The following is a 13074-nucleotide window of genomic DNA, read 5'->3' as shown; positions in this document are numbered from 1 at the left end:
GTTTCTTTTCAATAAAGTCAGGCGTTAGGCAAGTGTCATAGAATAGCGGCAGCGCTGCAAGTTTGGTTTCTTTTCAATAAAGTCAGGCGTTAGGCAAGTGTCATTGAATAGCGGCGCGTGATTGAATAGCAGCGCTGCAAGATTAGTTTCTTTTCAATAAAGTCAGGCGTTAGGCAAGTGTCATTGAATAGCGGCACTGCAAATTTAGTTTCTTTTCAATAAAGTCAGGTGTTAGGCAAGTGTCATTGAATAGCGGCGGCGCTGCAAGTTTGGTTTCTTTTCAGTAAAGTCAGGCGTTAGGCAAGTGTCATTGAATAGCAGCGCATGATTGAATAGCGGCTCTGCAAGATTAGTTTCTTTTCAATAAAGTCAGGCGTTAGGCAAGTGTCATAGAATAGCGGCGGCGCTGCAAGTTTAGTTTCTTTTCAATAAAGTCATGCGTTAGGCAAGTGTCATTGAATAGCAGCACTGCAAATTTAGTTTCTTTCCGATAAAGTCAGGCGTTAGGCAAGTGTCATAGAATAGCGGCAGCGCTGCAAGTTTGGTTTCTTTTCAATAAAGTCAGGCATTAGGCAAGTGTCATTGAATAGCGGCGTGTGATTGAATAGCGGCGCTGCAAGATTAGTTTCTTTTCAATAAAGTCAGGCGTTAGGCAAGTGTCATAGAATAGCGGCGGCGCTGCAAGTTTAGTTTCTTTTCAATAAAGTCAGGTGTTAGGCAAGTGTCATTGAATAGCGGCGCGTCAGTGAAGAGTGGTGCTGCGAGTTTAGTTTCTTTTCAGTAAAGTCAGGCGTTAGGCAAGTGTCATTGAATAGCGGCACTGCAAATTTAGTTTCTTTTCAATAAAGTCAGGCGTTAGGCAAGTGTCATAGAATAGCGGCGTTGCTGCAAGTTTGGTTTCTTTTCAATAAAGTCAGGCGTTAGGCAAGTGTCATTGAATAGCAGCGGCGCTGCAAGTTTAGTTTCTTTTCAATAAAGTCAGGCGCGCTTTGCAGCGGCGAAGTTCTGCTTTTAAATTTTTATTAAGAAGAAAACCTTTTTAAACTGAGGGAAAATATACCAATAACAATTTGTTAAGGATCTGTTTTTCTGTGAAGCTGCCTTTACACAGCCTGTCCGCTGTTTTATAAACGAACGCCATATAAGGCCGTCCTTTCTCCTTCACAATCAGTTCACGCGATTACGTGTGAGGCGTGATGACGCGATACGCAGCCCCCGCAACCCCGCCTCCCACAGCCAGCGAGCTGCCGTCCATTACTGTATATGGACAAAAAAGAGTTTCCAGTTATGACCGTTACGCTTTGAATTTTGAAATGAAACCTGCCTAACTTTTGTAAGTAAGCTGTAAGGAATGAGCCTGCCAAATTTCAGCCTTCCACCTACACGGGAAGTTGGAGAATTAGTGATGAGTGAGTGAGTGAGTGAGTGAGTCAGTCAGTCAGTCAGTGAGGGCTTTGCCTTTTATTAGTATAGAGATTTTAAATTATATGAGGTTGCATTACAAAGTAGGACTCTTTTATATTACTAATTAGCTCTCAATTGAGGCTGGGGGTTTGGGTGTTGTTTATGACTGCAAATGTTATTTGTGTGATATATGGGATTGATAGATATCTGATTGAAGAACTTTTAAATTTTGTAATTTGACTTCAGTTGTGGACAATTGCAAGGACACTTGTGACACCTAGAAAGTGTTGGGGAGCCGGCGGGGTCACCCCTTTTAATAAAGGATGATAACAGCAAACAAAAAGAAGGCTTGATGACGTATAAATAGTCAGAAATTGCACCACACTTAAAAAGAGGTATTAGACTTCTCATAACAGAAGTCAAACGAGTTCCCTTTGGGAGTTCCGGGATGATTGTAATGTGGGTCGAATCTGTTCTTTTATAACCCCCCCAGTCATTAAGGACAGAGTCAATTGCCATTGGTGGGCATCTTCTCGCTGCTAAAGTTGTCAGAAGAGACAAAATTAAGTGACTGCACCCCCTGCCTTTGATAAACCCAGAAGGTAATCCTCTGATATGAGAATGCGTGACACAGTGAAGCTAAATACTTGTGCAACTTAATTTGTAATGCATAGATTCTGAACAACTAGGTTCAATTGAAATTGTTCTAAAAAACATAATTTGTAAAGTAACTGACATTGGACATTTTGAGCATTTTGTTCTGAAACGTCATTTCACCACCGGCTAATCTAGGAAAACAAAACTTAGTATGTTTCAAGTAATGTGTATATGATTATCTAACATATCACTCCAATGTTTTAAATCGAAAAAATGTGAATTACACATGGAGTAAAGATGTGGTCGCTTCTAAAAATGTGACAGTTTTATAATGTACCACTGTATTGCCTCATTTTTTGGGAAGGAGAAAATGCCAACTGCATGGGTGGCTTCATTAACAAGAAATTTTAACAAAACAGCCCAATAAAGCATAAACACATAAAGTTAATTTAATAATAAATCGACTAGTTCAAATATAATCAAGCTCAATGCAATTGAAATTAAATACTCATCTTTAACCTTTGATCCATTATTTTTATTTCCATGTTTATTGTGTCCATGCCTACTGTACAGAATGTAATATCACTGTTAACTGAGTGTTTTTCAAATGGAAAACCAAATATAGAGAACTTTTTAAAAGCAAAAACATCGAACAATACATAGATAGTAGTGGACAATAGAGGATGATATTTCCCCAGTTTTAAAGTAAGACAATTTGGGATACACATATTTTGACTTTGAATAAATCATCCATCCATTTTCTAACCCACTGAATCCAAACACAGGGTCACTGGGGGTCTGCTGGAGACAATCCCAGCCAACACAGGGTGCAAGGCAGGAACCAGTCCCGGGCAGGGCGCCAACTCACACACACCCAGCACACACTAGGGCCAATGTAGAATTGCCAAATCCACCTAATCTGCATGTGTTTGGACTGTGGGAGGAAACTGGAGCACCCTGAGGAAACCCATGCAGACATGCGGAGAGCATGCAGACTCCACGCAGGGAGGACCTGGGAAACGAACCCAGGTCTCCTTACTGCAAGGCAGAAGCTACCACCGTGCCACTGTGCCTGCCTGAATATATCATTTGAAACCTAAAGTTAAAGTCATGTGGTTTTTTTTATTTTTTTGCTACATCTGTTTCTCTTATGCAACTCAGAGTTGGAGGATTATTATTATTGATATTATTGTTGACATTGTTGTTTTATGAAAAAAGAAATACTACAAATACAACTTACAAACAATAAATTTACATGAATTACCATTCAATTAACATGTATTGGAATTTATTTAATGTTTTGTTTAAATAAAAACATCATTGCAGTCCCATCCATTTTCCAACCCACTGAATCCGAACACAGGGTCACAGGGGTCTGCTGGTGCCAATCCCAGGGCACAAGGCAGGAACCAATCCCTGGCAGGGTGCCAACCCACCGCAGGACACACACAAACACCAAGTACACACTAGGGCCAATTTAGAATCACCAATCCTGCATGTCTTTGGACTGTGGGAGGAAACCGGAGCGCCCGGAGGAAACCCACACAGACACAGGGAGAACATGCAAACTCCACGCAGGGAGGACCCGGGAAGCAAACCCAGGTCCCCAGGTCTCCCAACTGCGAGGCAGCAGCACTACCTACTGCGCCACCATGCCGCCTTTATTGCAGTCCCTTACTGCTTAATCTTTCAATTCCAATGATCAAGCTAATAAAACAAAAGTGTGGTACACACTTCATTTTTAAAAACTAATGATAAAAACATAGCAAAATAAATAAAATAACCATTTACTTTCATTTTTACAGCAATCCATAGCATTAAAATAATATGTTAAATAGAAAATTATCTTATTAAAATGCTTTACTTACATGGATAGACAGATAGATCTGTCTGTCTAATTAAATATGGGTGTTTGTTAAATTTTCAGAATATCTCACAATTTACATACATGCATTTTTCTTTTGTTTTTATTTGTCTTTGTAGACAGCAGTACTGACCTTTGTGTTTTTATATGCAGTTCTCCCAAAGTATGAAGTTGTGATTAAACTACCAGAAACTGTGACCATTATAGACACACAAGTCAAGGTTCAGGTCTGTGGAAAGTAAGTAAAACATAAGTGGGAATTAAACTTTTCTTTAGTTTTATTCAGTAAATATTGGAGCAATATTAGTTCACTAGATGTAGACAGCAATGAAGTCTTTCTAAATGTTTAGATGGGATATTAAAGGCCAGTAAAGCCAATTCATATTTGATGGCTTTAGCAAACTTGCAAGACATCTTTTGGCCTTGTTTGATATCTTTAATTTTGATGATAATGGATAAATAATCCACATGTGCTTCAGGAGCTTTACTTTTTCTTCTCCAGGTACACATATGGAAAACCAGTTGTAGGCAGTGTGAAACTGAATTTTTGCCGAAGAACTTTGTATTATTGGCTTTCCACAGGAGAAAATAGAGAAATTTGTCAAAGGTTCATTAATATGGTGAGTAAAACATAAGATATTTGAATTTTGGTCTTTCTTGGACAGTAAAAATCATATCTTAGCCATACTGTGCTTAATTGTTTTATAATCATCATCCTGTATCTGCTTGTAAGATTAATCTGGTACTACCATTTACTTTATTATATTCTCATTTTTACATATTCATCTTTTGCCTGTGAAATTAAATTTTATGAGTCTCCTAAATGGACTAATCAATTTATGTCTCTGTCTATCATCCTTTTCTGTTTCTGCCTTGTGTTTAATATGAAATATTTCTTAGTTGTAAGAAATTATAATAAGGTCCTATGAAAAGTTTAGTAAATTGTCAGTGTTACATATGTAGAAGATTATGCACTCTCGGTAACAAAATGTAAAGTCATCCTTCATTCACAACTTTCAGCTGTTGAGTAGCTGCTTACTGTATCCTACCCCTTTTTTATGATCTCACCCAGATATCTTCTGGCAAAATTAAGTGAATGTATTTGAGAAGATGTGCTGCATTTACGTTAATTTTTTTTCTTCCATCTCTTCTTATTTTCTTCACTAGTTATGAGTGAACTCTGCAGTGTTCGCTTTGCCTTGAGTTTGGAGTAAACACGAAAGTGTTTGTGAATATTGCCAAACCCAGCAAAATGCATTGAAGTCAATGGGGACTGACTAACTGAACTAGATTTGACTGGATTATAATGGTGCAATTATCTTTAAAATGTCCCAAGGACTAGGGAAACATCTGCCAACTATACTAGACTGATTATTATGGCCAAAAAGGTGACCTCAGCAGGTGTGGCAGCAGTGCCAACATCTGTACCACTGTGCCTTCATGAGATCAAATCAGAAAGAACAAAGTCAGAGATGCACAAGCATATATCTCATTGAAACAAAGTGGAAATGCCAAAATCATAGTCAACAGTCAGAAAATATATGAAGGTCATTTTATGTTGATTTATTTGAGAAACAATTTTTTTTTTTTTCAGAAAATTGAGTTTTTTTGAAAAATATTCAGCCCTCTCAGGCTCTTTCAAGTATTGTTTTCATTCAACACGTGGTTAATTACGCATGCATAGGGCATGCGCCTCCTTATCTTATATTGATGCGGAACTCGAAGATCTACCTGCACATTTGGCAGCAAGCACAGATAGCTCGTTATTTATGCTGTTTGTGTTTCATAAGAATAAAATTTGAGAAACTGCAATACTTACTTATCTATTAAGATCCTTAGATTGAGTTCACTTACTATAAACAGTATTAATGTGCCTTTACAGTTTTACTTTTTATAGCATTTGCTTTTATGGTAAATGTAAAAAGCAGGTATGAATACTGATGCTATAGTAGTTCATCAGTTGCCTTAGCACCTTTGGTTTCCATGATATCTGCATGTACTGTTTATATTGTATGTACATGAGTTTTCTCTGCTAACCGTGAGTACCTCCCAGTGTTCAAATCTGCAGTGTGTCAGCCAGTAGGCTAGCAATACTAACTATGAGCGCGATCATGTGGTCTTCATAGTGCCAACCACTGTGCGACGATGCCTCCATGAGATCAAAGAAGAAAGAACATAGTGAGAGATGTGCAAGCTTTATCACCAGTCTGGAATGCAAATGATCAGCATTATATACTCGGAGGGTGGTCCCATCCAATGACGGATGTTACAGCTTCAGGAGATGTTGCGGTTGCCTCGCAAAGCATTATGGGACACTGAAAAAAAACTGTTATCCTAAACCAACCGAATTATCAGTAGATAATTTGATGAACAAAATGCAAATGCAGCAAATTAGCTGTGAATAACGCTTTGGCGAAATTCGCTGATCAACACTATTCATCAATCTCCTAACCTCATTAGTTGTGTACTTTTGGCTTACAACTGAAACAAAAGCAGGCAGTCTTTTGCATTTCCTTGATAATATTACCCAGAACATTTTGTTGATGTGTAATATTTCAGAAAGTTTAGTATAATTAAGCAACCTATGGATTAGAAAAGTTTACACAAGAACAGGCCATTCCGTCCAACAAACCTCGCCAATCCTATAGACTTGTTTCCTCCAGAAATTCATTAGTTCAACTTTTGAAAGTCCCTAAAGTCCTACTGTCTACCACACTACTTAGTAACGTATTCCATGTCTGTATAGTTCTCTGTGTGGAGAAAAAATCCTAATGTTTTTGTGAAATGTATACTTAAAATGTTTCCAACTGTGTCCCTGTGTTCTTGATGAACTCATTTTAAAGTAACAGTCTTGATCCACTGTACTAATTTCCTTCAAAATTTTGAACACTTCAATCATGTATCCTCTTAATCTTGTTTTGCTTAGACTGAAAATGCTCAGCTCTTTTAAACTTTTTCTCATAATTCATCCCCTGCACTCCTTTCTGGACTTTTTCTAGCACTGCTATGTCCTTTTTGTAGCCTGGAGACCAAAACTGTACACAGTCCTCCAGATGAGGCCTCGTTAGTAGGTTACAAAGCTTGAGCATAACCTCCTTGGACTTGTACTCCACACGTCACGCTATACAGTATAACCTAACATTCAGTTAGCCTTCTTAATGGCTTCTAAACACCATCTGGAAGATAATAGTGATAAGTCCCCCATGCCTCCTAAATCCTTTTCATAAGGTTATACTTTCAATTTTCAAACCTCCCATTATGTATTCAATACTAATATTTTTACTTCGTAGATGTAATACTTTACATTTACTTACATTAAAATCCATCTGTCCAAGTCCCTGTAATGGTTTAATGGATTTGAAATTACCTGCCAATCATCCTAGCTTGGTATCATCATTATTATATTATTATAATTATGCAGTATATAATGTGGTCACCATATGCCTCCTAAGTCCCAGTACAGTTCCTGTTCATGGTGTCGTCTGTGTGGATTTTTCATGGTTCATCCCCTTTTTCTCATGAGAGTTTGTCTACTGATGCAATTCAATGTTATGTTATTAAAGTAATTGATTAACCTAAATTAGGTTGATCGAGGAAGTGCTCCATACCAGGCTAGCAGTGTGGTACAATGGATAAGGAACTTGATAGTAAACCACAATTTGCATCTCAAAATCAATCTAACTGTGCTTCCACTATATAAAAATAAATGTATATAGAAAAACTTTTGTATGTTTTCTTATAAAGGGTATCGGAGTAGTGATGGATTATACAAAGGGAGTGTAAAATAAAAGTACTGTAGTTTGTATTTTATTTGTTTGCCATAAAATTGAATACTTTTAGAAGCTGATTTCATTCATTTCTGTTATTTCCGATGAAACACACTCCAGACCCACGTGACCTTGTAATACAAGAAACAAGCTTAGAAACGGGATAAATGATTAAAACAAAGTAAATATGTTGATGTATGACATTGATGTATATTTTATAATTAAAAATGCTAAGGAACCATACAATTCTTTTCCTATTTAGACTGACAAATCTGGCTGTGCAACTCAAGTTGTGGAGCTTGAAGGATATGCATTGAATTCTATGGGGTATGAAAGCTCCTTTAGAGCAAATGCTGAGTTGACTGAAGAAGGGACAGGTACTTATCTAAATTTTTAGTTTAATTTGTTTGGAAAAAAACAGCAGCACTAGTGTGCGTTACATTAAACATTCTTTTACAATCTGAGCTATACAGAACTTGATCCTGTAGTTAGGATAAAGCGGGTTGGATAATGGATGGATGGATGTACATCTGAGTAACAGATGTTGCAGAACAGTCTTGTTTTCTTTCAGTCCTGCTGACATTCAAATTTTCAAGTGAGATTTACTATATGTTCTTCAAGATGCACCTGTGGTGTACTTCACAATGTATATATTCCATTTCTTCAAGCAACCAATACTGATTAGATCTATCCTGATAATAATGCAAATATGTGGGCATTTTACTTTAAGTGCAGCAGAAAGTTAAAGAGAAATACAGGCTAACTAATGAAATGATCTGTCTTTGATTAATTTCTTAAAAAAAAAAGTCAGACTGCTTTTGCTTTTCATTTATTTTCACTGCTTTTGCTTTACATCAATACCACTGTCTTTCTACCCAATCCAGTGCACTTTCACACATCCAAACAAAATAAATAAATAAGTAAGTTCAGGATGTCACTGCCTTCTGTTCATTTTTTGTTCATTAATTTTATTAATGGAACATTTACCGTAACAAATTAGCCAAGTTTAAAATGACAATCAAACACATCATTTATAACTTCACTCCATCTGGTTTATAAACGCATTGAACAAATTTCTACAATTTGTTGCCACTTACCTGTTTGATAGAAACGATAATGGTGACTGGGTGTACTAAACAGGCTTAAATCAGGATCTCGTATGATTTTTTTTTTCCCACCCAAAACAAAGACTAATGCAAGTAACCTGATAGGGTTCTTATGATAGAAAACCATGTAGCCTTTTATTACTGTATTTTTTAAAGTTCTGTTGTTAACCTGTCCTTCAGACACCATGTCCCGTATAACTAAGGCTTTGTTGTTATTTATTTACAGTATACAATCCTTTATGTGTATCTATTTCTAAACAGTTCAGCCTAATTGGATTTATGATGTAAAATAACAGTTTAAAAGGAATAATTATGTACTGTACCTTATCTGCTTCCATTATGCCAACTCTGTTATTGTCTTCATTGAAAAGGTGTTACGCTCCAAGCAAGTTCTATTACAAAATTCACTGAAATTTTGGTTATTGTCAGTTTTGAGGAAACACCAGACTCATACAAACAAGGAATCCCTTTGAAAGGAAAAGTAAGTAACTGTGTGGTCTTCAGGTGCTGTTCTCTGCATCTTTTCACAATGAAATGAAAACTATATACATTTTCGTAACATATTTTACGCTGGCATCATATTCATAAAGTTTGTTGAAAGTTGATTCAATTTCTTTTGAGAACTGTGCTTCATATTGATTTTTGTTTGCAGCTAACAACATATCAAATGTTTCATCAGTTATGCACCAAACAACCAGGCACAGCCCCGATATTCATGGTGATTTTACGGCAGTAGGGTGTAAGGTAAAATCTATCTGTGGACAAAAGTCAATTGCAGAATAAATGGACTCTCACTCACACGGTGTCAATTTTCAATAACCACATCAAACAGTATACACATCTTTCACATTTATTAGGAAACTAGAATACCTAAAGAAAAATGTGCACAGACTTGAGAAGGACATGAAAATTGCACCCACTGATTGACTAGGGTAGGAGATAAACATGGATCCTGGGAGTCGTAAGGCAAAAACCACCAGCATTCCATTTGCTTGCACTACACAGTAGTAGTAGTAATAATAATAATATTACACAGATTACCATCTGTGCAATTCATCGTGTTGTTACTCTCTGATACTATGACTAACAATTTTGACATTTTATTAATTTTATATATTTTAGCATCTGCAGCACCTAAGACACATGTCTACAAACTCACTAACTGTATGTCTTTTATATTTTCATTCATACTACTGTATATGAGATTTTGTACTTTATTTCTTAGATAAAAGTCTTAAAATTTTACTATTGTTTTGAGGTCAGAATTGTCTGTGTCTGTGTGTTGTTTGCAGATATGATGTTTATTTAACAGACTGGCATGAGGTGATTTTGTAATATTACTGAGTACCAAAGTGACACTTTTAACTAATATGGTTATTATGAAGATCAATAACAGTTTAAGATCATGATAAAAATAACTGCATACAATATTACCAAACTTTGCATATGTAAAAATAAATGCTGATAAATTAGAATATTACCTAAACATTAGAGCGCTGCAATCACATATCAAGAGACCTGCCCTGACATAAAGCTTTGTTTGGAGTATTAATGACAAGCCTTTCAAATTAGACACCTTCACAAAATCTTCCATTGTAAGATACTGCGATTCACAGGGCATGCCAATATTCAGTCGATCCAATTTCATCAGGCTTCTGTTGCTCTGGAGCTACATGAAATGTATATTTCGGCAATCAACTTTCAAATTATTTTTGATGAAATATATGTACAAAATCACACCATTCCTTTATATTGATGATCTAAAGATTCTTATAGGAACTTTACACAAATTTCGTGAATGTTAAAAGAAACGTTATTTTTTAATTCCAAGGGAGGAATGTGGATGTGTTTACATACAGTCCCTGATTACTGAAGTCAGATACAAACTTTAAAGATGATTACCTGAATGGAAATAACTGTCTTGAAATGATAACTTTGATGTAGATCAAGTAACAATGGAAGCCAGAGAACCAAAGAAATCATATCCTCCACCAATACTGCATCTATTACCCTCATGCCTTGCAAGTGTTTTTGTGGTACAGTACTTACAGTAGTACATATGCTTTTAGCGCTTATGTTTCCTGTTAATATTATAGTCTTTTTGTCTGCTGATAAATTGCGTCAGGACTGGATGTATTTTTTTTTCTCAACTCCTTAGATAAAAGTTGATCAAGCTGATTCCTCTCCAGTTGCTAATGAACAAGTGTTCCTTGACATATCCAGATCTGGAATGGCAGAAACCCAAGTCTTGAACACAGATGGGAATGGTGTGGCCTTTTTCTCATTGAACACTTCATCCTGGGGTAACAGTACTGTTAAACTAGAGGTACGTACCTTTTCTAAAGCAAGTTTCATGCAAGTAAACTACCCTATTCCACCCATCCATTATCCAACCTGCTATATCCTAACTACAGGGTCACAAGGGGGTCTGCCGGAGCCAATCCCAGCCAACACAGGGCGCAATGGTGGAAACAAACCCCGGGCAGGGCGCCAGCCCACCACAGGGCACACACACACACACACACCAAAAACACACTAGGGACAAATTATGGTCGCCAATGCACCTAACCTGCATGTCTTTGAACTGTGGGAGGAAACCGGAGCACCCTGAGGAAACCCACGCAGACACGGGGAGAACATGCAAACTCCACGCAGGGAGGACCCGGGAAGCAAACCTAGGTCTCCTGACTGCGAGGCAACAGCGCTACCCACTGCACCACCGTGCCACCCAACTACCTGATTATTTATCATGCAACCTGTTTTTGTTAATACTGTAGGTTCTAACTTTCATGCAGTGAAAGGTACTAATGAGCTGATGCATATAACTCAAAATGGGATAAATGTTTTGTAATTGTATACTGAAATAAAACTATTGTAATATATGTTGGCAATAGTGTCCTTCACAGTAACCTTGCAAAATGTAGTAATGGCTAAATCCATACAGTTTATCATTAGCTCCTCACAATTTCTTTAGTTAATTTGATGTGTATTGTGTTCCACTGTAAATGAAAGTAGAAAACTGTAAGGTTATACTTACAGGTTCAGAACATCACCATCTGTTATGAAGCTTTGCAACTTAGTTACTTTGTCTGAGCTCTGGTTGTAAGAATTTGTATCTTAAACTGATGACTTAGAATGTCAGTCCCAAGTAAAGTCAATGCAGATTAGTTAATACTTGATCAAGGAAATGTATATATTTCTCTGTAGTTAAACACTGAGATAGGAAATGTCACTGGACATGTATGAAAGGTTTTCAGAGTTAATTTATTGATTTCTTCCTCGGCAGTTTAACATGTGCACCAGTTGGATAAATTAATTGCTATTTAATGGCATGGTGAATGAGGTGCAGCAGCAGGAGGTAAATTTTTAGGGGGTTAAAGAAAGTGAAGGAGACAGGAGAAACTAGTTTCGAAATGTACTTTTCGAGGCTGGCTGAGACAACATCCGAACTGATAAGGCACCTGTAGTATTGCAGGGATGGTGCTTGTGGATGAGTCTGTGAGACCAGCATGGGTCAGGTCTGCTACGGATTTGAGGAAGTAGATGAGATGGAGAGGTGCGGCAGAAACGGGGAGACTCAGGCAGGATGCTCTTACCAGGGCTCACAAGGAGCATTTGCAGGAAGGATTTCCCTTATTATGGAAAGGACAGGTTACATTGTGACCTTGATTTTTATTAGCATTATATTTAAAGTTAATACTCTTTTTTTGTACTTTTATTCACAATTGTTTTAAATCATATTTTTTTCTTTATTTATTTTGTAAAAGACTTTAAGCAAAGTTTGCACTTAAATTCTCTGTTTGTTTGAAAGAAAAATCAGTAATCTCTTTGCACAGGAGAGTTCTGTCTGCATCCTCGCTTGCTTTTTTCCATCTTTATCTATGAGTTGCACGATGTCCCATCATGGGGCCATTGCCAATTGACTGTGGGCAGTGCATTTATTTGATTACACCCATAAACCAGAGTCAAATTAGGTGGGAAATATCTCATATTATGAACATAATTTACATTTAATGACAAAATTCCTCATTCTGAAAATGCACATAATGATATACCTTATAGACACTGTGGAAGATGACCCGGACACAGACAGGCGAACACGTTCAAATCACCCCTAACACGTTTATTGTACATTATTTACAAGAATAAAGTGCACCACAAACCCTTGAAGTCCCCAAAGTCCAGGCCAACTGCTCCAATGCCTTTTCCTTCAGGCCGCCTCCTTGCCTCCTCCAAGACCTTGTCCTTCCTTCTCTCCAGAACCCAGATGTGCTCCAGGTGCCTCCCGACAATCTTCCGCCGGCACTCCCCAGTGTGGCGGAAGTGCCGGCGCTGT

The 13074-nt window shown here is 37.3% G+C and overlaps 1 protein-coding gene across 3 annotated transcripts in view; it reads left to right on the top strand.

Annotated features, from left to right (window-relative positions):
* The window catches only part of LOC114658184 (alpha-2-macroglobulin-like protein 1), a 271971-nt gene that overhangs the window by 26201 nt on the left and 232696 nt on the right, over positions 1-13074 (top strand). For all 3 annotated transcript variants that reach the window (XM_051932108.1, XM_051932107.1, XM_051932106.1), the window contains 5 exons: positions 4019-4103; positions 4368-4485; positions 7895-8009; positions 9110-9219; positions 10897-11064. In XM_051932108.1, the coding sequence (XP_051788068.1) occupies positions 4019-4103; positions 4368-4485; positions 7895-8009; positions 9110-9219; positions 10897-11064 (596 nt within the window). The remainder of the gene's footprint in view (positions 1-4018; positions 4104-4367; positions 4486-7894; positions 8010-9109; positions 9220-10896; positions 11065-13074) is intronic.

This window comes from Erpetoichthys calabaricus, chromosome 9 (assembly GCF_900747795.2).
Source record: "Erpetoichthys calabaricus chromosome 9, fErpCal1.3, whole genome shotgun sequence".
Lineage (NCBI taxonomy): Eukaryota > Metazoa > Chordata > Cladistia > Polypteriformes > Polypteridae > Erpetoichthys > Erpetoichthys calabaricus.
Note: the sequence above shows the minus strand (reverse complement) of the source record. Positions and strands in the feature narration are given on the sequence as shown.